Source organism: Glandiceps talaboti, chromosome 2, assembly GCF_964340395.1.
Source record: "Glandiceps talaboti chromosome 2, keGlaTala1.1, whole genome shotgun sequence".
Taxonomy (NCBI): domain Eukaryota; kingdom Metazoa; phylum Hemichordata; class Enteropneusta; family Spengelidae; genus Glandiceps; species Glandiceps talaboti.
This window is the reverse complement of record NC_135550.1, coordinates 11,531,697-11,559,576: the sequence shown is the minus strand read 5'-3', so window position 1 is coordinate 11,559,576 and position 27,880 is coordinate 11,531,697. Positions and strand designations below refer to the sequence as shown.

At 33.7% G+C, this 27,880-nt stretch overlaps 1 protein-coding gene and 1 pseudogene across 2 annotated transcripts in view; one reads left to right on the top strand and one right to left on the bottom strand.

Annotated features, from left to right (window-relative positions):
* The window catches only part of LOC144453642 (xanthine dehydrogenase/oxidase-like), a 38,007-nt pseudogene extending 32,669 nt beyond the window's left edge, over window positions 1–5,338 (top strand). The window contains exons 29-32 of the transcript XR_013482425.1: window positions 227–407; window positions 713–901; window positions 2,636–2,803; window positions 3,588–5,338. The product of XR_013482425.1 is annotated as a xanthine dehydrogenase/oxidase-like (transcript). The remainder of the gene's footprint in view (window positions 1–226; window positions 408–712; window positions 902–2,635; window positions 2,804–3,587) is intronic.
* Window positions 5,339–15,410: 10,072 nt separating this feature from the next.
* The window catches only part of LOC144452213 (xanthine dehydrogenase/oxidase-like), a 48,312-nt gene continuing 35,842 nt past the window's right edge, over window positions 15,411–27,880 (bottom strand). Inside the window, exons 21-32 of the mRNA XM_078143266.1 lie at window positions 26,665–26,798; window positions 25,376–25,550; window positions 24,477–24,668; window positions 22,787–22,935; window positions 22,258–22,339; window positions 20,849–21,073; window positions 20,164–20,238; window positions 19,641–19,693; window positions 18,933–19,113; window positions 18,441–18,629; window positions 17,271–17,438; window positions 15,411–16,053 (exon numbers count right to left, since the gene is read on the bottom strand). Coding sequence (XP_077999392.1) covers window positions 16,003–16,053; window positions 17,271–17,438; window positions 18,441–18,629; window positions 18,933–19,113; window positions 19,641–19,693; window positions 20,164–20,238; window positions 20,849–21,073; window positions 22,258–22,339; window positions 22,787–22,935; window positions 24,477–24,668; window positions 25,376–25,550; window positions 26,665–26,798 — 1,674 coding nt within the window. The 3' untranslated portion in view covers window positions 15,411–16,002. The remainder of the gene's footprint in view (window positions 16,054–17,270; window positions 17,439–18,440; window positions 18,630–18,932; window positions 19,114–19,640; window positions 19,694–20,163; window positions 20,239–20,848; window positions 21,074–22,257; window positions 22,340–22,786; window positions 22,936–24,476; window positions 24,669–25,375; window positions 25,551–26,664; window positions 26,799–27,880) is intronic.

The following is a 27,880-nucleotide window of genomic DNA, read 5'->3' as shown; positions in this document are numbered from 1 at the left end:
GAGTTGGCAGCTTCTACTACTAAGGGTCGGTCGAGTATTCAGAAAAACAGAAGTTTTTTTATTTAGCCTAAAGAGTCTTACATCAAGATTTCACGGTCAAGTTAGTGTCCAGGTAACAAAGGTTCAAAGTACCTGAAATGAAGATAGGGAGTTTGAAATGTGAAAGGTGTCTATAGAGGGCAGTGTTCAGGTATTTATAAAGTATGTCCTGTTTTTGCTACCCTAGGACACCTGATATTGGCTACAATTGGGAAACCAACTCGGGCAACCCATTCAACTATTTTACTGTTGGTGTAGGTTGTTCAGAAGTAGAGATTGATTGTCTAACTGGTGATCACCATGTCATACGTACTGATATTGTCATGGATCTTGGTCAAAGCTTAAATCCTGCTATCGACATCGGACAGGTATGTTTAAAACTTACCTTTGAATTGAGGTGTAGAGGGTGATATTAGAAATGAACCTTAGCTTTGCAGTGGATGTTTTTGTTGGCAATGTTCTTATGAAAGTAAAAGATATTTTCACTCTAAAGTTTAACACAAATACGACTGTCATACCACAAGGATTTAAAATATGTGAAATCAGTACTTAGTCTAAATTGCAATGAGAGTGCACATCCTTAAAGTTATAACAGATAATAATTCAACCGTTGTTGCATGATATGCAGCATATCCTCCATATTATTCCTATTGTCTCTACTTTTGTTATTCAGATTGAAGGTGCATACATGCAAGGTTATGGCTTGTTTACAATTGAGGATCACCGTTGGTCTCCAAATGGTGTTTTACTGACTAGAGGTCCAGGCATGTATAAAATACCTGGCTTTGGAGATGTTCCTACAGAGTTTAATGTCTCTCTTCTCAGTAACTGTCCAAATGAAAGAGCTATCTATTCATCCAAGGTGAGTGTATATTCTTTGCATTTGTCTTGTTCGCATGTACGTGGTGGTGTTATGGACTTACACATATGCTAATTTGGCAACGAAACTAATGGGAGTTATACTTGAGGTACCCGAGGTGACGGCCTCTGTCATGTTTGGTTGTTGTGTGTGAGACGGGAAAAGCCGGAATAGGAACTTGAATTGTTACATTGGTTCATACCCTAAAATGAACACCTTAAAGGGCTCATTTTCAATCCCTGGTCGATGACTCGACACTTCCAATATGAATCAAGCTACGATTTCACAAATACATTACCCAAACAACTATTTTCTAAAATACAGTAACAGGTTTCTTTCCTGTATATTCATAATACCATAATCCAACATTAGGAAATAAAAATGGTAGTTTCATAGGCACTTCGTGAGTTCTGTAAGCGTGTTACACAGTAAAAATCATCTATCATAATGAGTGTCATCTTAATCTATTGCAGAATGGGCCTTTAAATCATTCAACATTAAGTAAAACTCATGGGTTTCAATAACTGTACTTTGTTTATATAATTAGTTAATCGTATTTTATAAGTAAGCAATATATTAAATAATTATGTAAAGTAAGTATTAGGTAAGAAAGTCCCACAACGTTTTTTACTTTTTTTTCAAAACTCAAAATGAATGAAACTTATTACTTTGAGCACAAGTTAACGTTATTGCCGTTTGATTTTGGCCAAGTCAACACTGTGGCTTCACTTTTATTCTAAACTTTTGTTAGCTTCAAGTTACTGCCTTCAAAGAAATTTTCCATGGTAATTGGTTTTTTTTGTCAATTTTTCCGTGCATTTACAAAACCAAAGTTTACATCCAAGATTTGTGTCAACAAACAGGAGTGCTTGCACATCACTTGAAATTGAAAGAATTTTGTGTATTCATGTGAGACTGGCCCACAATATGTTATATTCTGGTCATCAACCCTATAGTCATGCTCAGAACAAGTGTCATAAGAGGGTGCCCAAGATGATGAACATTGAGGGTTAAAAATCATACAGCAGGTCATGAAGCAGTCAACAAAACATAACTTAAATGATCCCTTAATTGAGTTCCTCAAAATTACTTGATTTGAAGCAAAGATAATCTTTGAATTGGTTGAGAATGTCAACAATTTTGCCTTGAAACACTGGGGAAGGAGACTATAGTACTCAACTGTCACGGTCGGTGGTCCTAGTGGCCAAATAACACAATCTTTTGTCTTTCTGATATTCCTCGCTTCTCATCCAAACACTGTTTCTGAACAGCGCTCCTCGTGGCCAAATTATGCAATCTTTTGTCTTTCTGATAATCTTTACTGCTCGTCCAAAGACTGCCTCTGAACAGCACTCCTAGTGGTAACATTATACAATCTTTTTGTCTTTCTGATAATCCTCCCTCCTCATCCAAAAACTATCTCTGAACAGCACTCCTAGTGATAACGTTATGCTTTTGTCTTTCTGATAATCTTTACTACTAGTCCAAAAACTGCCTCTGCAGAGCACTCCTAGTGGTAATATTGTATACTTTTTTGTCTTTCTGATAACTGCAATATGGCATGTTCAACAAATACCAGTCAATCATTTAAATGTTTATTATCAATTTAATCTCAAATCTTTTTTCCTGCATCACAAACCTTCCAGGTTTACAAACATACCATCACCCACAACCTAGTAAAACTTCACTTCCATTTTATAATGTTACTTTCAAGTGCCTATGTTGTTTATCCTACAGGCTGTTGGAGAACCACCTCTCATCTTAGCTTCTGCAGTATTCTTTGCCATTAAGGATGCTATCACATCAGCAAGAGCAGATGCAGGAATAACAGGAATATTCCGACTTGACAGTCCAGCCACTTCGGAAAGAATCCGCATGGCATGTCAGGACCAGTTCACACGAAAGGTAAGGCATGGATTTCTTAAAGTGGCCATGTGGATGAGGATTGGGTATTCATTTTGAATTGTGAATTCATAAAACAATTATGTCATGGCTTCCTGCCTGAAACATTAATGTGAAACAACAATGACAAACTCTGTGTTTATAACTCAATAAATTTCTCAATCTTTGTTATTGTACGTACAATAAATTATTATTAAATAAACTTTTTACACACATTTCTTTCAGCTTTTCGCAATGTATTAAGTTACAAACATTGACTTTGTCACTGTTGTTTCACGTAGAGTTTTCAAGAATGAAGCATGATATAATTGTTATATTTATATATAATCCCATGAAATGAATGTTAGTTTAACGTCATACTGCTCCGAGTGTGATTCACGGACTAATACAAATTCGAGCCGGTAGGCGAGAACTTGTAGTCCGCGGAATCATACGAATCATATGCACGTGCTTATGTGATACATGAAAATCGTCCTCATCACCAATATTTTGCATCTCCCACTATACTATACTATACCAAAACCAAAACTATGTAACAACTTTTTAACTTTTTAGTGGCCAACACCCGTACCCTTTTTTCAGCCATCTCATACTGATAATTGTAAGATTGTTTTATGTAAGTGTCGTTACCGCTTTTCAAAAGTTTAAGCCAATATAAACAGGAGCAGTTTATCCTTGCTGTGGCATATGATGGCTACTATCACCTCCAATTTGTCAGACTTTCAGTTTTAGTTGGTCCATATGCACTTTGAAAGAACCTTTCTCTGTTTGTATTTTTCTTTTGTAGTTTCCTGCAGGTAAACCTGGCACATTTACACCATGGTTTGTACGAATTTAATGCGACGTGCCATAATACACATAAAGACGTATTCAAGCTATCAAAACAAACAAACAAACAAACAATAATGTGAAAGTCGGAGGAAGGAGAAAATGCAAATGAAGAAAACTTCAAAGTCTTTGATGTGGTAGTCTGACAGACCAGAAGAGGAACTATAGAAGATTTGTGAACTGAGTTAGGCATTGCTATCATAGTCTGACAGGATATGTGCAACATTTGAAGTTAGTGTATGATTTGAATCAAACAAAAAGATAACAAGTTTATATTTTGTTATTTTTAATCTTCAGTGATGACGTTTAGAGTTATCAAACATATCAAGACATGTCCTGCCATAATGCAATCCATTGCTATGGTAGCCTGCACTGTGGCCATGTTTAACATATTGCACGCCATGAGTTGCACTGTGTCATCATGTGTATATAAATTTGCATGTGTACATGTAGCTGTACACGTAACACATAAGAAAAGAAATACCATAAAAACTGACCGACTCTAAAATCTGTGCCTCCATTGACCTGAATGTTGAATTGCGCACAACACATAACCAATCTAGGGTGAGATACACTTTGAAATAAAATGTAACAAACACTGTGAGTGGAAATGCCAGACCTAGCCTGTGTCTAGATATTAATTATTCAATGTCCATGTATTTAGTTAGTCTAGTTCCTATTATTATTTGTTCTAATATATATAATTTTTTTGTTGATTGGATTTTTAGTTTCTGACCATACCTGTAACATATTTCTAAAGATGCCTGAAGACTTCACTGGTAACATTTTAATATTAAAATTACATCTCAGAAGTAATTCAATACCACCAACCTTTTCTAATTCTCTCTCCAGAAACAATTTCAATGGATGATTTGTATTGGGATCACAATATTTTATTATCCAATTAATAAGAAGGCTTTTATATCAGGCATTGACATTCCAGCTTTATCAATGTTTCATGTCTGCCTTGCTATTTTATCTGGACCATTCCACCAAAACTTATAAATTAACGTGTTACTTTCAAATCACTGGGTGGGACATCAACCATGTTATTCATCACATACATGTATTGAATTCTACTGATAGCCATACTCTTAATTATTGAATCTTGGCAAGCGTGGTTAGATCTCTACATTTACAGAAATTTAGACTGCATATCAGTTTTTCTATAGGCCCTGCCAAATTTAACTCAAGTGCTTTCTTTTTGTCATATGATACATAAAAACCCACTATTTTGAAAGGACAACCTGGCCCTTTCACACCCAGTGATTTTCCTTTTCTCCTGCTGTTCTATTTCCAATCCACATGGCTTCACTTTTATTTACATTTACTTTAAATACACCATTTCTAACAATGTCAAATTGAAAAATGGAAGAATTTTGTTATACATATAATAAATGCATGGCACTAAAATGCATTAGTGCCAATAAAAGAGCAATTTTTACCTCACAACATACTGGCTTTGTATTCATAGCACTACATAGTACTACATACTGATGTGAAATTGATTGTGCTGTGTGCAACAATTTAGATTTTGACCAATTTAGCTAGAAGGGGTGGGGGAAGGGGGTCTGAGGCCTTACTAAAAGAATTTAGTTTTTTAACTATTGACCTTGCCCCTATTATGTGTTGATTTATCATACACTTACAAACTACTGAACTGTTACTTGGCAGAGCCATCCTATGTATGAACTACATGTACACGTCTTCTTATCAAAAATAGCCTTTCTGTGTTTGTGTTTCACTTGTTCTCGGATACCACCATCACCAAGTTTAATACATGTTGCCAGGTTAGATGTGAAACCCAACTTTGTAGTGCTAATGTTTTACTACCAAGAATGAAATATATTCCAAGGTGAACACAATATTACTCAGGATTCTTGCAGAATATATTATGTGAATGACTGATTAAACAAATAAAATTATAAACACAGACTTGTTTAATGATTATCTAGTAAAGGGCTACCTAATTTCTGTAGCTAGGACGTCTACAGTACAGACACAGTGTAAAGTTATGAGGAAAATTAGATTTTACATCTCCCTGGGAATAGCTTAAATTGAGTATCCATCATTGAGTGACTGTATACTACAAGTAAAATCAAAATTTGTTCAAAAAAAAACATTTTCTTAAATTAGCAGTTAGGTCATGAAGGGAGGGAGGATTGAGTCAGTGCCATGATTAAACTGAATAATTATGAACAGGACAAACAAGTGCCTTGAAGAGTGCAAACTGGTCAATGTGTGTACATGAATATTGACATCGGTTTACAATTATATTAACTCCATTTCTAATATTGTATTTGATAGCTGAATTAGCTGAATTAATCTATGGTTATAGTTCACTCAATCAGACAGATATCCTAGAACTTTTGGTTACTAGACCATGAATAGTTTGTATGTCAGTGAATGGACAATCACACTTCTCATAGGATAGGGTTAATGTTCCTGTCTAAAGAGCTTTATACATGTGAAGCAATGAACTTTTGGTTAACAATTTACCAGACACACTGATACGTCGTGTCGCTCTGCCCTCATCTGCAGAGGTCTTGACCTCTGTGTAACCTACATTTTACAACCTATGAATACATACACGTACGTATATGTACACACATCTCAGGATCAGCGTGTAGCACAATGGCGTACAGAATAACTGCTCCTGCCGTTCCATTACTTCTCAAGACACTAACGAAATGGTTGCCAGATGCTCTACCTATCTACCAGCTTGTCAACCATAACAAAACCAACAAGGTATGGCCTTCCATTGATATATACACAGACAGTGACAACATGGAGAATGTGACCACCGTGCTTTGTTCATGTGGTACGTATGATACCCTTCCAACAGGGAGAACCTACTACTGCTGTGCGTCAGTCAGTGATATGCCGGGAATTCTACTAGAGGACACGGTGGACTGGACATGTAACCCCATTCATATTGAGATGATAGCGGCGCCACAAAACCAACAACAAATACTTGAAGATATCAAGAGAAAACAATCTTTCTTATGTGGCACATCAGATTACCTCATCTACACACTGTGTGACCAAGGACAAAGAGCCCTTCAAGTCGTCGCTAGCAAGTCACTTCCGATGGGGATGACAATGGCACCACTGCAAAGCCACCATGCAGTATTACTTCAGGAAAATAGGCAATACTGGCCAGTTCCTCCTATATCGCATTTCACCAACCTTATTCAACATATGACAAGCTTAGCCTTTTACAACAGTAACAACGAACCAGTTTCATGGGTAGCAATGAAACCTAAAGGGGATATTGGTTATGAATATACTTTACCTGAATACAGACAACAAGGTCTTGCCAGTGCACTGATCACAAAGTTATTGAAACACTCACTTGAAATTGGCAACATGCCATATGTGATAATTTCAGCTTCAAATAAACCCTCCATTCATATGCATGAAAAGTTGGGATTCGGAATAAACAAAGACAAAAACACAGGCTGGGTCTACAAGTCTATACGTTGTACACGAAGTGATCTTTCTTGTGGACAGTAAGAAGAAAGTGTTCAGCTTTACATACGAAAACAATAAACTTATGTTTCATCCAGAGCAATAGAGAAGACTGCAAGACTATGGCAGGCCATGTGTTGCAATATTCAATAAAATACATTTTCATGCAAAAAAATCATATTAGTTTCAGTAAAATCGGGTTTTTTATGCTAATAATTAATTTTTTATTCGTAAATGTTACGTGACTATATTCGTCAATGTCTATTCATGTTTTTGTCAAAACTTTAGTGGTATTTGTTAAACTTACATTTGTGTTCATGATTTTTTCCTCCCCCAAGGGGGAAGTTATGTTATGCATCTGTGTGTGTGTGTGTGTGTGTGTGTGAGTCTGTGGACACGATATCTAAAAAAAACTGCATCGATTCTAATGAAACTTGTTACACATCTTTCATATGGTCATTTGCATATATGTAGTTAATGATTTTTACCTCCCGCAAGGGTACAGGAGGTATTAAAAGGGGATGTCTGTGTGTGTGTGTGTGTCTGTCTGTGTGTCTGTCTGTCTGTGTCACCATTTTCTTAAAAACGGCCGGCTCAATTATAATGAAATTTAGTACCTATAATGTTCGGGGTAATGGCTAGACCTGATTAGTTTTTGAGCGAGATATGTTCTTGTTAATTAGGGAAATTTGCATGTCAATGAAATCAACTAATTCAGCAAAATCTTCAGACTGCATTCTTAATTTCATTATAATTTAGTTTATTCGTTAAACATAACATACATTTGTCCTATAAAATTTGTTGATATACCTTACAGTGTTAATGAATAATTTGAATAATTAATTATCTTTGGTAATTAGGCTATATCTTAAGAATGCACACTTCAAATTCAATATAATTTAGTACATATGTTAAGCATAACAAAACACATATGTCCTATCAAGTTTGTTGGTGTACTTTACACTGTTAATGACTAATTTGCATAATTAATGATTTTCGGTAATTAGCCTATAGCTTAAGAATACATACTTCAATTTATATATAAATTCAGTACACATGTTAATCATAACGATCGCATATGTCCTGTAAAGCTTGTTGATGTACCGTTCAGTGTTAATGAATAATTTGCATAATTAATGATTCTTGGTAATTAGGCTATATCTTACGACTGCATACTTCAATTTCAATACAATTTAGTACATACGTTAAACATAACAGAGTGCATATCTGCTATAAAAGTAGTGATTCCCTTATGGGAGGCATTCAGTTTAAATCTGGTTATTAATTAGGTTATATCTTTGGACAAAGCACTTGAAATTCAATATATTTTGATACATGCATTAATCATTAGAAAGTTTGTTGATTTATCTTAAAGATTTCATGGATAATTTGCATAATTAATTATTTTCGGTAATTAGGCTATATCTTAAGACTGCATTCTTCATTTCAATATAATTTAGTACATCATAACAAAGCACATATGTTCTAAAAGTTTGTTGATATAGCTTAGTTTTAATTAATAATTTGAATAATTAATTATTTTCCGTTGTCAGGCTAAATGTTAAGAATGCATACATCAGTTTAAATATAATGTATTACACACGTTAACCGTAAAGCACATATTATGTCATATAAAATGTGTTGATGCACTTTTATAGTTTAAATGAAAAAAATGAATAATTAATGATTTTCGGTAATTACGGTGTTTCTGAAGAATCCAAGCTTCAAATTTCATATAATATGGTACATATATCAACCTTAACAAAGCACACTTTAATATCCAATAAGCCTGTTTGCATAGTTTTTTAGTTTTAATGAGTAATTTGCATAATTAGTGATTTTCGGTAATTAGTCTTTCAAATTTCATTTAATTTGGTACATATGTCAACCATAACAATGCACACATGAGGTCTCTTGTAGTAGCTTTTACTTTTAATTAGTAATTTGAAGTATTAATTATCTTCAGTAATTAGGTTATATCTTTGGAAGGAATGCATGCTTCAAATTCCATATAAATTAGCACATACATCACCCATGAGAATGCACACATGTCCTCTAAAGCCTAATGGCATAGTTTTTAATTTTAATGAGTAATTTGCACAATAAGTTATTTTCGGTTATTAGGCTATGTCTTAAGAATGCAAACTTCAAATTTCATTTAAACACAGAACTGCCCTATATAAAGAGGATTTTGGCTAATCTATTCAAATGCAGGAAATTCAAACTGCTGTGTACAAAGCACTAGCTTCTGGGTCTTGTTTTCAGCATTTTTTCTGTGCTCCGAAAAACACACAGGTCATGTATCATGTACAAATTGTTTGTGAATGTCGTAGGATGGTAACTTGATACACAAATTAGTTGAAAATCAGTCTGTTTGTTTCATAGCATAAAAAAAAACTTTCCAAATGACACAAATTCCCCTGCAAACAGCTGCTTAGATTGTGTGTCATTCAGGAGTATTCAAATATGTGATATTTGCATGTGAAAAACCCAGATATAGGGAATGTTTATACTTTGGTGATTACTTGCCAGTGAGTCATCACAAGTTTTCCACTTCCAAACATACAGTCAATCATATGCAAAATAGGGTCCCAGGCGCCGGCAGTTGTCTGTTTAACTTGTTATATCCATCAACCATAGCAAATCATACGTGATTGATGTACTTTTCAATTGTGATGTGTAATTTCCATAAGTCATCATTTCAATAAGTTCGATACATCTTTAGAATGCAAACTTTAAATTTCAGATAATTTAGTACATGCATTTATGGTAAAGACGTACATGTGCCATTTAAAGATTGATGATGTAACTTAGTGTAGACCCAAAACTACGATTTTGCCCTTACAGAAGGCATTCAGTTTAAATCTGGTGATTATTATTGATCAATTTGTACATCATATTGTACATGATAGCGATTTTTGCATGGTCTACACATGCTTACAATTTAATGCCATTCGAGTAAGATTCGTATTAAACCTCAGACTATAGACAAACTTGTGACTTCAATTTGTATTTGACTTAATTCTACACTTCATCATATTTATAGTTGCGCTCACATGTGTATTATATGGGCCAGCGTTATGAAATAATGTACATGTAATGATCAGCGTCTTGGAATTCAGATAAGTATAACTTTTCGGCAGAAGACGTTCCTCACATCTTGAGAAACACGGTATGATGTCATGTCTCGCGGTACGGCCAGATCATGGTCTCAGGACAGCTGGGCAAGTCTTGCTTCACCCCACGTATATAAAATCAGCTTGACATCACACTGGTGGCGGTGGCGTGTCATTAATCGCATCTTCGAACAGTGGCAAACCCAAGTACAATGGAAATCACCAAGTTGCATGTATATTTTGTACAGTGGTCTGAGCTATTAAGGTTAAATGTAGTCTTTGTGTATTTGACTTCTTGAATTTATCGTCGAAATACACGCAAATTTTGGCTATTTCACCCTTGAAAATATTGGTCAAGGTCTCATTATAACCATAGGTTGGGCTAATAAAATGACATAATTGTATTTTTTTCCCATACAAAGTGTGCCTGTGTGTGTATGTCATGTACACATGTGCATTTCACTGTTACATTGTACAGACGGAAGTGCTTGTGAGATGACATTGTCAGCCAGTATTTTCAAGGTACTATATGATAAACGTTTGAAAATAATAACTTTTATTGTGGCAGATTGTACACTTTACATTATTGAATATCACCACAATGCAAATGAACAAGTCTGCAAGTGATATTAAGTTTTGGATATTTGTGGGTTGTTGATGTTGTTATTGGTTTTGCATATATATACCTCGCATTCATTCATTCATTCATTCATTCATTTACTTCAACAATGTTCTCTCACAGTGAGCATATTGATGACAAATACACATACTCTAATGCCTAAAGCACTATTTTATTATTGCTTCCATGTTATTCTCCCACAGCCAATCATATCAGTATATTGATGACATAAAAAACATCACAGATACTCAAATATCTACCATGATATCTTATTGTTTTCATGTTCATGTGAACTTCTTGTGAACTTTTGACTATGGTATTAAATCAGTTGAAGGCTGCTGAATATCCCTCTGAAATGAGATTATAAATAGTTAATCTACCTCATTTAATGATGCAGCTATGAATATGTCTCTACATGCGAGATATTATTTCAGGGGTCGCGCTTCTATAACTATTGGTACATGAGCAGAAAGATCTCTTTGTGAAAAAAAAAAAATTTCCAAGGAAAATGTCAATCAAATACGATTTTGGTAGCAAGTTTATGGATAATGAAATGATTGGTTGAAGAAAGGTTCTCTAATTGACAAATTGTTCTTTTTTTCAAAAAATGTGTATTACAAGGCATTCCTGCAAGTCCTTGATGTGAGATGTTGGTGCAGGTTTCTTTTTGAATATCACTGTCAAATGAGAACAGAACCCTTACTAAGAGCTCTAAATAATTAAACAAATTTTCTTGCCCACTGGACAAGTAGAAATTATAAAACACTTGTCCAAATTAGAAAGTGTTTGTCCACAAAGTGGATGCTTTTTTTATAAATAGTATTGACGGTGTCCATACTATTGACGTCCCTTTTGACCAGTTTGTGCTACCAAGGAAGTTATTATAACGCAACTTCTAGTTCAAGTAAACTCAGGAAATCTGATTTCAGTAATCATTCATATGCTTCCATTCATATGTTCAAATATAACTTTGAAAGTTTCTACAGGTACAGGTAATTTTTACTTACATTAGAATGAGTAAGCAGAGGTTTTAAAATTGAAAATCATGAGAAATTCTACTTGTCCATTGGGACAAGTACTTTCTAAATGATTTGCCCGATGCTTCATGTCACTTGCCCAGGACAAGTAAAACACCTTTATTTCGAGCACTGTTACTTAACACCATCTTGGCAGCTATGGGGCTTAAACTTGAATAGTACATTTTCTTATTATCATTTTTCATTTTAATGTTAATTTGAATGTGCAATTTACATTAGCATATTTCTGTTTCTTTGTAAATTAAAGAAACATTACAAGTGTGGTTTCCAACATGATCATCGAACTTTCTCAAATAACTTTCTTTGTTGAAATTGCATCTTAGAAATCGAATGCCCAATTCATATTACCATAACATTAGCATATTTCTATGTAGTTGAATACAAAACTATTGAAAGTAGTTTTGAACTTTCTCAAAAAATATCTTTCTTTGTTTAAATTGCATCTTAGTAATCTAATGCCCAATTCAAATTACGATATCATTTGCATGTGAAATGAATTACATTAGCATATTTATGTGTACTACAATACAAAACAAGTGTAGTTCAGAGCTTTTCAAATATCTTACTTTCTTAAATTGCATTTTATTGTGATCAAATGCCCAATTCAAATTTACCATATCATTTGCATATGCAATGACTTACATTCGCATATTTCTTTGTAGAAAACAAAATTATTACAACTGCAGTTTTGAACATGATCATCAGACTTTCTCAAATAACTTCTTTCTGTTTAAATTGCACCTTAGTGACCGAATACCCAATTCATATTACAACACATGTCTACATCATAGGTTCTGCTGTGTTCAAAATGTGAGTCAAAACGTTCAAAGTTACCATTACTTTCCCCAATCTTTCTTTTGATATTACTGGCGTTAGTATAGTTTTGTTATTCTCCAATAGTTTTCTTCATTCAGCCAGAAAATACTCTGTTATATAAAACACTCACTGCCTGGCTTTATGTGGACACTAGTAGACTTTCAGCCTCGACATATAGTAGCTACACAACATCCCTGAGGGTAATAGATGTCTACTAATGCCCAAATAAGGCCAGGCAATAAGCGCATAATACTAACAATTATATAATCAAAATTGCTCCTTAACTTGACAAGAAATTAAAACTTGTGTTGGGCCCCCCAAAAAGTGAAAAGAATGGTTTCTGATCAGGGCATTTTGTCTAAAGTGGTGCAATGACATGATTTGTTTTAGTTCTCAATAATCATGTTACTCAATCTACTATTTATGACGGTTTTCAGTGTGTATATGGGGCAGACGTCATTTGTTTGTTCATGGTTGGCTCTGCAGTTGTCTTTACTGAAGCAGTAATTAATATAGGGGGGTTATTTTTGTGCTTTCCTCCCAGATCTGCAGACTGCATGGGCTGGACAAACAGAGAAAAAAGACCAATGTGAGGGTATTAAAGTGATGTGTGCACTGACTAAAAACAATTCTCTTTTTTTTCCCCACCTAATTCTAACTTTTAAAATACAGTTAAACTTAAAACCAAATTCTGATTGTTGTGAGTTATGGCACACACATTATGTCATGAAACCACAATGCAAATGTTTTTTTTTTAATTACAATTTTTCTAGTTTACTTTAAAAATATTTGACATCATCATTATTGATCTCAAGTCTTTGAAAAAATATTTTAATATGTTTAATTTTGGTGTTATACTCACCTACACAGATTTTCCAGATTACACTAAAATACAGTCATCAGGCGGGTAAAATGTAATAAGGAGAAATGATGTTGCCTTGGTGTTTCACTCATGTGACATTAAATACACACACTCTGACAACTTCTAATGCAAAAGAAACAATTTCATAGGTGCCGTGCACAGTGGGGATATAGAAGTAGCCAACTTGATATGCTTAGAAAATAAACTTAAGAAGCCATTAAAATAATCATTTTCGTCTGTTTTGAGTAGAAGCCTGCACTGTAAAAGAATAGCAATGCTTTATTACTTCAGTGATTCTCTGTTATTGTTAGTCTAGAATTGAATTGCATCAATCTTTTTTATGAACACATCATGTCTCATGGATGAAACACCAAAGCAACATAATTTCTTCTGTAAATACTTGTTACATGACTGAGGGTTCTCATTACTTATGAGGAATGTTTTGTCTGTTTGACAAGCTTTGTGAAACTCTTAGCTTGCTTGGCCCTTAGTCATCTAACAAGAACTATTTCATGACTATTTTCAAGGTTAGTGTCACAAACAAAATATCAGATGACATTAATACCTACAATTATTTTACTATCAACATTCAAATTTAATGACTATATTTCATAGCCTACATATGACATTATTTGCTATCTTTTCCCACAAGAAAACATTTCACTTCGTGGAAAAACCTTACACAACTCAAAGCACTATATGTGAAAGATTACTATAGTCCGAACTTTGTTTAAATATTATTCTTTAATCTGAACAGTGTCTTGTATTATGTTCACATTATGAACAGTAACTTAATCTATCTGTTTTATTATCATAAAAAATATAATTCATCAAAGACAATAAAAAGTGCTTCATGCTTACTTGTTTTCAGAAGTCACGCTGATTCTAAATAATGTGTTACGTCACCAACATTGAAATCTAAGAAAGTTATTACACTAAAATAACTGTGAATGAAGAAAATCGGTTATTGCTCCGTAAGAGTCTATCTTAGATAGATGTACAAACTCTTCATATAAAAAATGTTCCCACTCGAATATACCCATATTAAGTAAAACATTTGTTATGCAAATGAACACCTCAAAAAGACTACTGCAGGTGACACCTGATATGAAAAATATTATTGGCATTATTCAGTAATAAGTTGTCATGTTTAACATGAAAAGTAAATATCTTTTAACAATTTCTTTCCACAAAACTAATTTTGTAGTTATTAATTTTTAATGATTTATGGTCACAAATTTTCAATGTGACATTGGCCATAGGGTTAGGATTATTATGATATAAAAAAATTATATATAACGAAGTATATTTCATATCACAATTTATATTGTTACAAAACCCATTTTTACACTACTACCCAAAGAAGATAATAAGAAATATGTCAAAGTGCCTCAAAAATAAAGTCTTCAAAGCTCAAAATGATCTAAAAATTTTAGTCATTTTAGAATTCAATATGGCCTCCGAATATGGTTTTAATTCAATGGGAAACTAAGAAACTGTTGATTTCCTTGAAAACAGGAAGGTAACCCCAAAATTTCTTTGATCATATCAAAAGGAAGAAACAAGCTTTCCCATGGCAAAGTTTGGATGGAATTGAAATACTTTGATTTTCAGGGAAATTTGTTCCCAAGGCAAATTCTACTGTAAATCAATATTATATATCAAGCCGACTAAAATACTATAGCTTATATAATTAAATGTTAATATATAAATGGTTATTTTTTACAAAGTTACTAGAAGATTGAAACCATAATATTAGTTTACCTTTCAATTTTATAAATATCACATTTGCAAACTACATGTAAACAATATTCTCATATTGAAAATTACGATGTAAAAATTGTAAACACAGAATTCTCTTTTCTTTGTTTGATATCAATATTACAATATTATAATATCAAACTTGAATCTGTCAACAATTTTGTTTGTTAAAATGACAAGACATAGTTCACAACTTTTCTACTGTTTTACTGTTAATTCTATCACTAGCTTTCATTTTTTTCATGAGTGGCATTTGGTAATTTTTTTTTTTTTTTACATTTCATTCCCACAAAGATGAAAAGCAAATTTGTATAAATGTAGCCCTCCATTTCATCTACAGTTGATGCAGGTTGTGAAACCAATGGATAGCATCATGGCAGGATATGTCTCGATATGTTTTTATATCCATCACCGACATCATTGAAGATTATAAATATAAAAATATAAACCATAAATTTTATTTGTTGATTTAATTCATATTCCAGATCTAGTGTATTTCTTGTCATGCTATCGATGACTTGTATTCATACTTTAAATCTTGCATAGTTCATCTCTTCTGGTCAGTCAAACTGCCACATCGAAGACTTCAGCGCTTTCTTCTTTTGCATTGTCTCCTTCTTCTGATTCTCACATTATTGTCTTTGTGATTTGGTAACTTGAATCTGTCTTTATGGGTATGATGGCACGTCGCATTAAATTCGTACAAACCATGGCATAAATGTACCTGGTTTAGCAGCAGGAAACTACAATAGAAAAATACAGAGAATGGTTCTTTCAAAGTGCATATGGCTCAACTACAACTGCAAGTCTGACAAATTTGTGGATTATATATGGGTAAACTGCTGCTGTTTTTTGTATATCTAGCTTTACCAACTAATCAGTGACCCATTAGTTTGTTCCTTTTTTAATGCTGTGAGAACAAAGTATTTACCAAGATTTTATTTTAAACCTTCAACTACTGATAATTTCATCAATTTACTTTCATTAGATGATGTACATATTCTTCAATGTCGTGATACATTTACATTTCATGCAATGAAATCACATAGAGATTTACGGACATTTATTATAATTTCATGTGTATAAGATTTCCACTTAATTCATTCGTATGTATATCCAGTCTTTAACATTTTAGCAACTACATTTGTATTTTGGGCAGATGGCTTTAGATGATCATGTACATAATAAAAGACCATACTACTACTACCAACTAATTGGTAAAATGATGGATAGTTATTAAAATTACGTTGGGTAGGCCAGCTGAACTGAACACGTATACCTTATTTCTCCTGAGAGAGACCACAACATCCATTAAAGTGGCTATGTTGATGAAAATTAGCTAGGAATTTTATTTGATAAAATAACTCTACTATGTTTTTTCTACTTGGAATTACAATGTGAAAGAACATAATATCAAGCCCTTGTTTGTAACTCAACAATTTGCAAAATTTGTAAACTGTTTGTTATTGTACATACAATAACTAAATAACAACTAACAACAATTATCCAAGTATAATTCATTTTACTGTAGTTTGACAAATCTATATACTCAACATCAAGCTATGCTCAGTAGTATAATATGCTACTGCAGAAGCAACATGAGCATGGAATAAATCAATGTCTGCAAAATGCCAAATCTAGCATATATAGTTTCAACACAGAGATTTTCCTTTTACTGAACTACACGTTTTATTCGACCAAAAATATGCATTACTCATTTGCAATGTAGTTTACCAAGATGCCATGAGTTGATATTTAATCAACCTTTCTCATTTTCATAATTTTGTGTTCTTATCAAAGGGTGGAAAGTAGTCAAATATACCGTCAGAAAATATTTTTCAAGTGCCACATTCCCAAAATAGTCATTCAATGTGACAGAAACTATAAAAATTTCGATTGGCACTTCCATTACCTGGGTTCCACGACTTAGTCCTAAATTTAAAGAAAGTCCATGCCTTACCTTTTCTGTGAACTGGTCCTGACATGCCATGCGGATTCTTTCTGAAGTGGCTGGACTGTCAAGTTGGAATATTCCCATTATTCCTGCATCTGCTCTTGCTGATGTGATAGCATCCTTAATGGCAAAGAATACTGCAGAAGCCAAGAAGAGAGGTGGTTCTCCAACAGCCTGTAGGATAAACAAAATAGGTACTTGAAACTTATAAATGGTAGTAAAGTTTACTAAGTTGTAGGTGATGGCATCTGTGTAAAACCTGGAAGGTTTCTGATTCAGCAAAAACAGTTGAGAATATAGTGATACACATTTAACTGATTGACTGGTATTTGCTGAATATGCCATATTCAAATTCGAAGAAAGACAAAAGGTTGTATACTTTGACCACTAGGAGCACTGTTCAGGGGCAGCCTTTAGACCAACTATGATAGTTACACTATCATTTCCTTTGAAAAAAAATCATCATTTCCCCCTGTGTTTCAAGGCAAAATCGTTGACATTCTCAACCAGTTCAAAAATCCTTCTAGCAAAATTGCTTCAAATCAAGTAATTTCACGATCTTAATTGTTTTAGTCACATTTTTTTATTGCTTCATGTTGATTTTAGCTCTCATTTTCCCTTGTCTTGGGTGCCCTCTTGTGACACTTCTTTTGAAAATGACAACAAAATGGATAACCAGCATATTTGCATATTGTGGGCTTATCCAGTCTCATATGATTACGCTAGGCTAGCATACTTTTCAATTTAAAATGACATGGACAACACTCATGTTGAAACAAATCTTATAAAGTTACCCTGAGAATTTGTCTTTGATAGCAATATATTGAAAATAGCATAAGTGTACTGAGGACTTGGTAACTTATGCTTACAGTACTGTCTTCATTGTAATAAAAACCATCTTAGTATTGACAAAATAGTAACAGCATTTTGAGACTTACTTTCTTGGTCATACTTACTATACATACTTAATTACTTTAATTTACTTAGGACAAAAGTAAAGAATCTATAGTTGTATAAATTAAAGATGGTGATCTACTTATTAATTTAATAGTGGTATGCACATATGAGTGTACACACAAACTACATGTACATGTAAGATTTCACTGTCTTATACCTGTGGGTTTTCATTCCATGCACAAAGAGTTTGATTGAAGGTATCAACTGAAAGATACTCACCTTGGATGAATAGATAGCTCGTTCATTTGGACAGTTACTGAGAAGAGAGACATTAAACTCTGTAGGAACATCTCCAAAGCCAGGTATTTTATACATGCCTGGACCTCTAGTCAGTAAAACACCATTTGGAGACCAACGATGATCCTCAATTGTAAACAAGCCATAACCTTGCATGTATGCACCTTCAATCTGAATAACAAAAATAGAGACAATACAGGAACAATATAGAGGATATGCTGCATATCATGCAACAATGGCCAAATTATCATCTGTTATAACATTTAGGATGTGCACTCTCATTGCAATTTAGACTATTGATTTCACATATTTTTAAATCCTTGTAGTATGACATTCGTCTTTGGGTTAAACTGTAGAGTGAAAATAACATTTAATACTCTGTACGAAAATTGCCAACAAAAAAACATCCACTGCAAAGGTACATTTCTAATATCACCCTCTATACCTCAATTCAAAGGTAAGTTTTAAACATACCTGTCCGATGTCGATAGCAGGATTTAAGCTTTGACCAAGATCCATGACAATGTCAGTACGTATGACATGGTGATCACCAGTTAGACAATCAATCTCTACTTCTGAACAACCTACACCAACAGTAAAATAGTTGAATGGGTTGCCTGAGTTGGTTTCCCAACTGTAGTCAATATCAGGAGTCCTATGGAAGCAAAAACAGGACATACTTTATAACTATCTGGACATTGCCCTCTAAAGACGGCTTTCACATTTCAAACTCTCAACCTTCACTTCAGGTACTTGGAATGTTGTTACCTGTTACCTGTTGTTAACATTCAAAAAGGTAGAATTTACTTCTATTTCAATGTAATTTTATTTTTTGTCAAAGTATCTCTGGTCAATTTTTGATAATCTCATTCCAGAGAAACCAGGTCTTTTAAGAAGGTAAGTGAACAGTACAGTCTGCATTATTGTGTTCGTCTACTTCACATATAATTGTCTTCATTTATTTCTTTTCCACCTCATCAAATCATCAATGAAGTATTGCAACCAACAAGTATCTTGTCTTAGTGTTGAAGCAATTTCTCAACAACAAAAAAGCAAAATAAAATCCCGACCTACCTGCCCTACTTTCTCAAGTCATGTTATTGGAATCAAACAGTGTGGTTTTTTTTAAATTTTTTGCCTTAGTTAGTATATCTAGTGTTCAACTGACAATTAATGACTCACTTGTAAAATCCTGTTGTTGATAGGCTAACTCTGTCCATGTGGGCAGCTTGTACCTGAAATAAACAGATGATTAATTATTGTCAATGATTGTATACTCCTTTAATTCTGTAATCAATCAAAATTCATGTTATGTTAAAAGCTACTTGCAATTGCTTTCGTCCTATTGGTAGATGGCCAAATATGATTAGATAGTATTGGTAATGACTTTTCCCATGAATGTTATTAATTCCTTTTTAATTTTTTATTGTACATATTTCATATTTTGATGTTTCTGTGGGTGACGGTTTTGTCTTGTTTTACAGTATAATAATGAAGGACTTTTAATTCTAGATGTAACAAATTGTAGATAATTCATAGCTTTAGTATGTAATATCTGTTATTATGAAAACTTGTTGACTTGGCAAAAGAAAGAATTAAATCATATTTGCAGACATCCTAGCAGGTTCGATAAATATAAATTCTTGAGTTCAACTCTCTGAATGAAACTATTCATTAGCAACAAAATCATTGAAATACACCTTACCCACTCTTCCCAGCTTCCTTTAGGATTTGCTGACATAACAGGTTCCAATCTCTCCAGGATGACATCGCAAGCTCTCTGTGTATATGAAAATACATCAAAAACAGGGGATTTCTTAATGGCCTAAGATATATCTATTCATTCTGAGAATATATGTAATTTGGTTCTAAACTTAACATTTTAGCTTCTTCAACTGAAACAGTGTTTGTGCCAAAATACTTTGAGTGCTAAAAGGACAAAAACACTCATTGCAACTAGTTCAGCTTTTCAAATAGTCATGGTGTATATATACGTATCCTGTCGACATACATGTTATGAAAAATAGAGCTACTGACATTGCAGCACAACTGACTTCACTGTATGAAAGCCACTTAGTCATTGCAATAGTCGGAGTTTATATTCAACATGTAACTCCCTAGTTAAGCATTCCGCTGGTGCTATGGGCATGGACTTGATTGCTATAGTTTCTTGTTCCTGCTTTGAATTGCTTGCACTCCTTTAATACAAATCCAGGGGCATCCTCATAAAATAGTCAATATTATACCAATTTATCAAGCATTATGTGGTAACATTTGGAAAATGCAATGGATTTTGCACACCAAATATGATCATCTTGCATTGCACAATTTCTCACCTACCTATCAAAAAAACACAAAAGCATTCCGACTAATACTAAAGGTTAAGTTACCTTTACTGCCTCTCCATTCAAATCTGACGAGGCACTAGCAGCAGTGGGTGACGTGTTTGGTACAGTATTTGTACTAGTCTCACTAATATATATTTTACTAGTAGGAATCTTCAGTGCTCTGCTGGCAACCTGAATCATCTTGGTATGCAAACCTTGTCCCATTTCTGTTCCTCCATGTACCAAAAGCACTGAGCCATCTGTGTATACATGCACCAATGCACCCGCCTGAAATATTTGAGTGGTACAAGTTGTGTTTATGAACTTTTAACTCCAGTGAAAATATTTACAAAAAACCTTAATTAAATTATTATACTATTAATATTAATGTCAATGCATGCCTTCTAATACATTATAGTTGTCTCCTGGCATTGTTAGAACAGTAGACTTTCTAGTATGGATTCCTCCACATTTTTTGATACCTATGCAAAATTACGTCATTTGATTGTTTGTATGTAACATCTTAATACTAGGTTTGAGTTCAGGCAATTGTAAGTTATGGTTAAAGTATGTTTCAGTAAATATAATACTATATGAGTGACTTTTAAATATGCAGCATGAATCTTGTCCCAAAAACTATGAAGTTCCATTCAGCTTGTGTCCCTTTAAGTTTGAATAAACGTGACTATAATAGAAAGATCAAGATACTTTCCAGAGTATAAAGAATCTAGTAATCCTCAAAAACATCATTGGCAAAATGTACAAAGATGTAAATTGTAAATGAATTTAGCCATCTATGTATACAGGTATCAACCTGCCTGAGAATGAAATTATGAAGTGTCAAGTCCACACTGTATGCTAGTATAGCAATATCATAAGGGTGGCTATACTTAATTCAATGTTTCTCATGACCTGACTGACCCTATATTTAACCAATCTGGTGAAATAATTTTAAAAAATTGATGCCCTATATGTGAAAATTAAGAAAAAAAATCATGCCACTGATTGTTTGAGAGACTCCACACACATGTATCCTAGCCAAAACTTATCGTTTATCACTGAAATCCAAGAACCTTGATGAAACAACAGATTCAAAGTATCCTTTTGGCTTTAATTATCAATTCTAAGTCATTCAGACTGTTAAAGTATGATTATGAAATGGAATGGAATTATCACAGACATGTAAATGTACTTTCCTCTTTTTTTCATCTGTAACCAATAGACCCATCCATCATTTTTTCAGGTGTTATGATAAGAAACATAGAGTCAAATAGGAGTGGCCTAAGTAATGAATACCCCCCCCCCCCCCCCAAATTTCACATTCCAGGCAACATATATTCAAGGAAAATAACCCGCGCAGGCCTGATCAAAACCCATAATATATATCATAATTGTCCTCTGCAATGGGACATAAGTCTTGTCCTGAAATGCTTATTTCTAGTGATTATTGTTAGAAAAATGTGTAAACTTACCTGATTAAGAGGGGCAAATGTGAATGAGATACCAAATTTTGTTGGAATGATTGCAATGCCTCTCTTCTTCCAGCGATTCTCACTGTAAAATATTCAAAATATAATTTGCATACTTGATATCATTATTTTAACATTCAAACTCTTGTTTAGTTTTGTTTGAATAACTTACATTTACTCTGTAGTTCTCAATAAAAGTTAATTTCATCAATCAAAAATGCACTAAAACATTTGTTCAGAATATTTCTGGCCAGCTTAGAAGTTGCAGGTTACAGGTTTGAGCCACTGCATTTGTTTCTGAATGGCTAAAGTCCTTGCAGAAGATTTGAACTAGGATTGTGGCCCAGTTTTTGAACATTTAATGTTTAGTGAAATGAACAGAAACAAATATCATGATTTTGATAAGGTGCCAGATCTCAGCCATTTGTCCCCAACTTGCAAATTTACCGTACCTGTTTCTATGCAAGACAAGGGAACATTTTGTGAAATGACGATGACCATTTACAGAAACAATACTATTAATCTCTCATACCTGTTGAATATGTCCACTTGTCGACGTCTTCTTAGATAATCACTTTTTTCTAAACATTCTTGCCAACATCTGTGTAGTGTGTTGTTTAAGATCACAGGTTGATTGAAATGCGTCAGATCACCCTCATTATACATGTTGATTTCACGTACCTTGTAAATTTAATATTGAAATGAACATGAAAATCAGAATATCATGTTGAACATCTTCATCATATATATGGTTAAACAAAACAACCAATGTGACTCCTTCATGTGTCTCAAGGCTCACCCCCATTGCCAAGCAATGTACATTGCAAAGTTGTGTAAAAATGCGTATGATTTAGCAGAAAATTTCATATTTACTTAAGAGTGAAAGTGACATATTATAACCTGTCTGTTGAAAGCAAATCATGTAACTGTATTAAAGGAAGTGCAAGAACATTTATTTAAGAGTGTTGTACAATTAAATTTTTTTCCTGTCAATGTGTTTAAAATTTTGTACAGTGTTGTATGCTATACAACAAATGTATTAAGCTAAAGAATGGCACCTTACACTTTATAAGTATGGTGCTGTAACTCCATCATTCTGTAGGTAATTTTAACTCTGGTAATACATACATGACTGGTTTAGAATTTAGTTTTGAATTCAATGTGCTTAAATTTCACCAAAGGTTTGTGATTGATAAGGCGAAACATTCAAAATGTTATGTAGATTTCATCAAATAATCATATGATAGACCACTGTGTTCTATACAGAGTGGGGTTCTCTCAATGGTTCTGTGCACAGGGTAGAAAAATCAATATTCATGTGTAAGCAATTGATATTTCACTTGTCAATCAACCAATTTCTATTTGTTTTGCAGAGTACCACATAAAATAGATGTTCTCTGGACCAATGTGAATGAAAATGCTTTAAGACAATAGCTAAAATTGCATTGCAGCAATAACCTAACATTATATGTCAAATGTGATGTACTTATCATCTTTGGATTACAAAGATGACTTGGCACAAGCTGAGTTTACAAACTTTTCAATCATGTGAAAATAATTTGAATAAACTATTCTGGTATAATGTTAACTTTGATACATGCCTTCTATGACATAACAAATGTCTTCTGGCGATGCTTAATAGAACAGTTAATAACAATAATAATCTTTATTTATACTTGATAGTTCTTTTAAGTATATAAACACTTGTCTCCCAAGGAGTCCAGTGATGGCCATCCCTCATGGGTTCATTGTTAATGCAGGGGGAAACCGGAGTACCTGGGGAAAACCTGTACTGTTCAATAGCGTCACACTGAACGACACTGTTCTTACTGCAGGGGAAAACCGGAGTACCTGGGGAAAACCTGTATTGTTCGATAGAGTCACACTGAACAACGCTGTTCTTACTTACAGCATGGTAAATTTAATCAAACACTGAATGGGTTCAAACTCTGACCACAGTGGTAAGAGGCGAGTGGTTTAACCACTAGGCCAGCAACAACCCTTGATTGCTCAGTAGCAATTTTCTTGACATATTTATATATGTATAAAAAGTTACCATCATCAGATAGTTTATAGGTTTGAGTTGTTAATTGCAAATGACGATTAAGTATACTTTAATAAGTAGCTATATAATACTATGAGTACCTTTGAATTATTACACCACTCAAAAATTAATCTCAGCTTGTACCCTTCAATATTCATCCATATGATATGCTCAATACCTTTTGCTGTGTAACACCACATCTTATTGCGATATCAGTAATCCAGTTCTCTGCAAACAATAATCCCTGTGGTCCCCCAAAGCCACGAAATGCTGTATTGGATGGAATGTTTGTTTTACAAACATAACCTGTGACCTTTATATTCGGTATCTTGTATACATTATCTGAGTGAAAGAGAGCACGTTCCATTACCTGTGAATGGAATAATTAACATATTAATTGAACAAATTAAAATCAAATTTGGTTTTAAGTTGCAACTTTTGAAAACAGCAGAAACAAAGGAGATTATATGACACACATTCCCTAAAAACACTGCTCATTAAAAAAATAAAAATAATAAAAATCTTTCTTATTGCACTTTCTATCTTCATAGCTAAACTAACAACAGCTATTCATAATTGCACATAATAATGATCTCAGTAATTGAACCAGAAATGGTTTTTTTTTTTTTTTTTTGCCAAACTTGGATTGAAGATTCATCTTGTCTTTTATGATGGAGGTATCAGTGACTTTCATTATATGGTGGATGGAAGTGATATATTATGATGCACAATATTAAGGTACTCGGAAACCTTGTGCCAGGGTGAACAATACAGAATGTTGGTGACAATTCCAAAAGCATTAAGCTCAACTCATGGTGTGTAAACTACATGAATTCATAGCTATCATCTGTATGGTAAATCCAGGACAAAGTGATTTAGTGAAATGAAGGCATCTAATCTCATGTACAGATGACAGTGTATGAACACAGCAGTTATTTTCTGTAACATTCAAAACAGTGAGGGCACGTATATACACTTTACAAAATAAATCTGAGGAGAAGACATGATGTAGTAGTAGCTTATCTTTGAATAGCTCTTAGATGGTGACAGAATGTTACATCACAATGATACACTTACTGCATGAGAGAGATCTTCAGTATTTCCAGCATTGCTGTATAGTTTGACTTCAAGTGCCTGAATTTGTCCATTGTTTCCAAAACCAACTTTATATCTGGACATAAAAGGATGTCTTGTTCCAGACGTACACATATCCTCATCACGGTCTAACATACATCGTACTGGTTGACCAACCCTGTTTTAATAATTAAGATCAAATCTCCCAATGTTAAAGCTTTGGTGCAAATACATTAAGGTTCAGTGCATGTAATTTCAGAAATATGTTATTACAGGAGATTTCGTCTTAGCTTGCAAATGCTGTTAATCAATTGTATCAAGACCAGTGAGACGGGTCACCAGATTTAATGTTGAGATAGATACAATAAAGATAACACATACCCTGTGTAAGGGATGTTTGTGTGTTATCTTTATTTTACGTGAGACCATTTGGTGGTCTCAGATTGTATTGATCTCACCTTAGATCACCAACAATGATTGATGGTCTGAGGTCTCACTGAACTTAATACATTGTGTAACAGCATTCGCAAGCTATGACGAAAGCTATGACGGTTTGTTATTGTTTTTTATGGAAGTCGCTATAGAAAATAAAGAAAATAAAATAAAGTATTATTATTACGAAATCTCCTTCAACAATATTTGGCAGGAAGGATTGACATGCATCGTACTTGTTGACCAACCCTCAAATCTCCGAAATGCTGTAAGGTATGTTATATAAATAGTAATTATGGTGTAAATTTCATAAATATAACTACAAGAACAACATGCCTCAAGTTTCCTTTCAAATTATAGCGGTATCTTTTCAGACATATTATTTTACTTGGTAGTCTCACTGTTCAATGAAGTGATCGGTTGTCTGGTCTACTATCGTATAATGATTATTGTTGATCTCTGTGTTCAGCAAGCAAGTTTGCCTGTTGGTAATCACTATAATTATTTTGTTGTAAAATGCTGTAAAACTGACAGAAGATAAACCTATATATTCATTTCGTTGAGATAAAAATAGAAGAAGACAAATCCAATATTGGAGATTCTGTGTTTGAATGTTTTGGCCACAAATATCTTCAACACTTTCTTGATTAATTGTGAAAATCTAATTTCCAAACTAAGCCATCAAAAGCAAATATTCAACATTCTCACATATATACCACATACAGTCAACATTTTTAAAAATCTATTGCATACATTACCCATAAACTCCTTTATATAGGGGACAGATGCCTATAAGGCATTCATGCACACTGAAACGAATATACCATAAGTGAATTCACTGTCCTTAACAAACAGCTTACTTGTGGGCTGCAACAGCTAATATTGTGGAATGTATACAACATCTGGTTTCTTTCCCTCCAAAACCTCCTCCCAGTCTTTTCACTTTAGACACAATTCGATTTTGTGGCACTCCCAAGGCCTTTGCTGCAAGTTTCTAAATCAGAATTGACAAAAAAAATACCGCCAATGGCGTTGTAGCACAACTGTACAGTTTTTAAAAGTGTTTAACCATATGTTAGTCCATGCTAACAATAGGTGTTCATTTGCTGAATGACTATCCAGTTGTCTATCCAACCATGTTGCTATCTTTGCAATATACGCGATCATTTGGTTGTTGCTATGGGCGTGGTCATGTTGCTAGATATATTTGCATGCATTTTTGAATTTTTTTGTTCACTTGTGTATGAATTCCTGATATTATCTTTGCATATACATGTACGTGATCATTTGGCTGTTGTTATGGGTGTGGTCTTGTTGCTAGGGATATTTGCATACATTTCTAAATGTTTATTCATTTGTCTTTCTATTCCTGTTATCTGCACAATATATGTGATTATTTGGCTGTTGCTATGGGTGTGGTCTTGTTGCTAGGCAAATTTACATGCATTTTTTGAATGTTTATTCAATTGTCTATTAATCCCTGTTGTTATCTTCGCAATATATGTGATCATTTGGCTGTTGCTATAGGCGAGGTCTTGTTGCTATGCACAGTTGCATACATTTTTTGAATGTTTATTCATTTGTCTTTCTATTCCTGTTATATTTGCAATATACTGATTATTTGGCTGTTGCTATGGGCGTAGTCTTGTTGCTAGGCAAATTTACATACATTTGTTGAATGTTTATTCAATTGCCTATTAATCCCTGTTGTTATCTTTGTGAAATACACTACCATTTGGCTTGCTATGGGCGTGGTCATGGTTGCTATGGATACTTGCATACATTTTTTGAATGTTTACTCGCTTGCCTTCCAGATGATGTTATTTGACCAAAATATACTGCCAATTCGTTGTTGCCAAGGGCATGATCATGGTTGCTAGGGCCAATTGTGTCAAAATAATTTGAAGAAAATCTGCATAATAACACTTCTAGAAACATCTCACCAAGTTTCAGTGTCATTGACCAAGTACTTTGTGAGATACAAGTTTTTGACCAAAAATGAACATTTTACACCTAATTTGCATATCACTCATGACATCATTGTATCCTTAATATGTCTTCATCTATACATCCCTA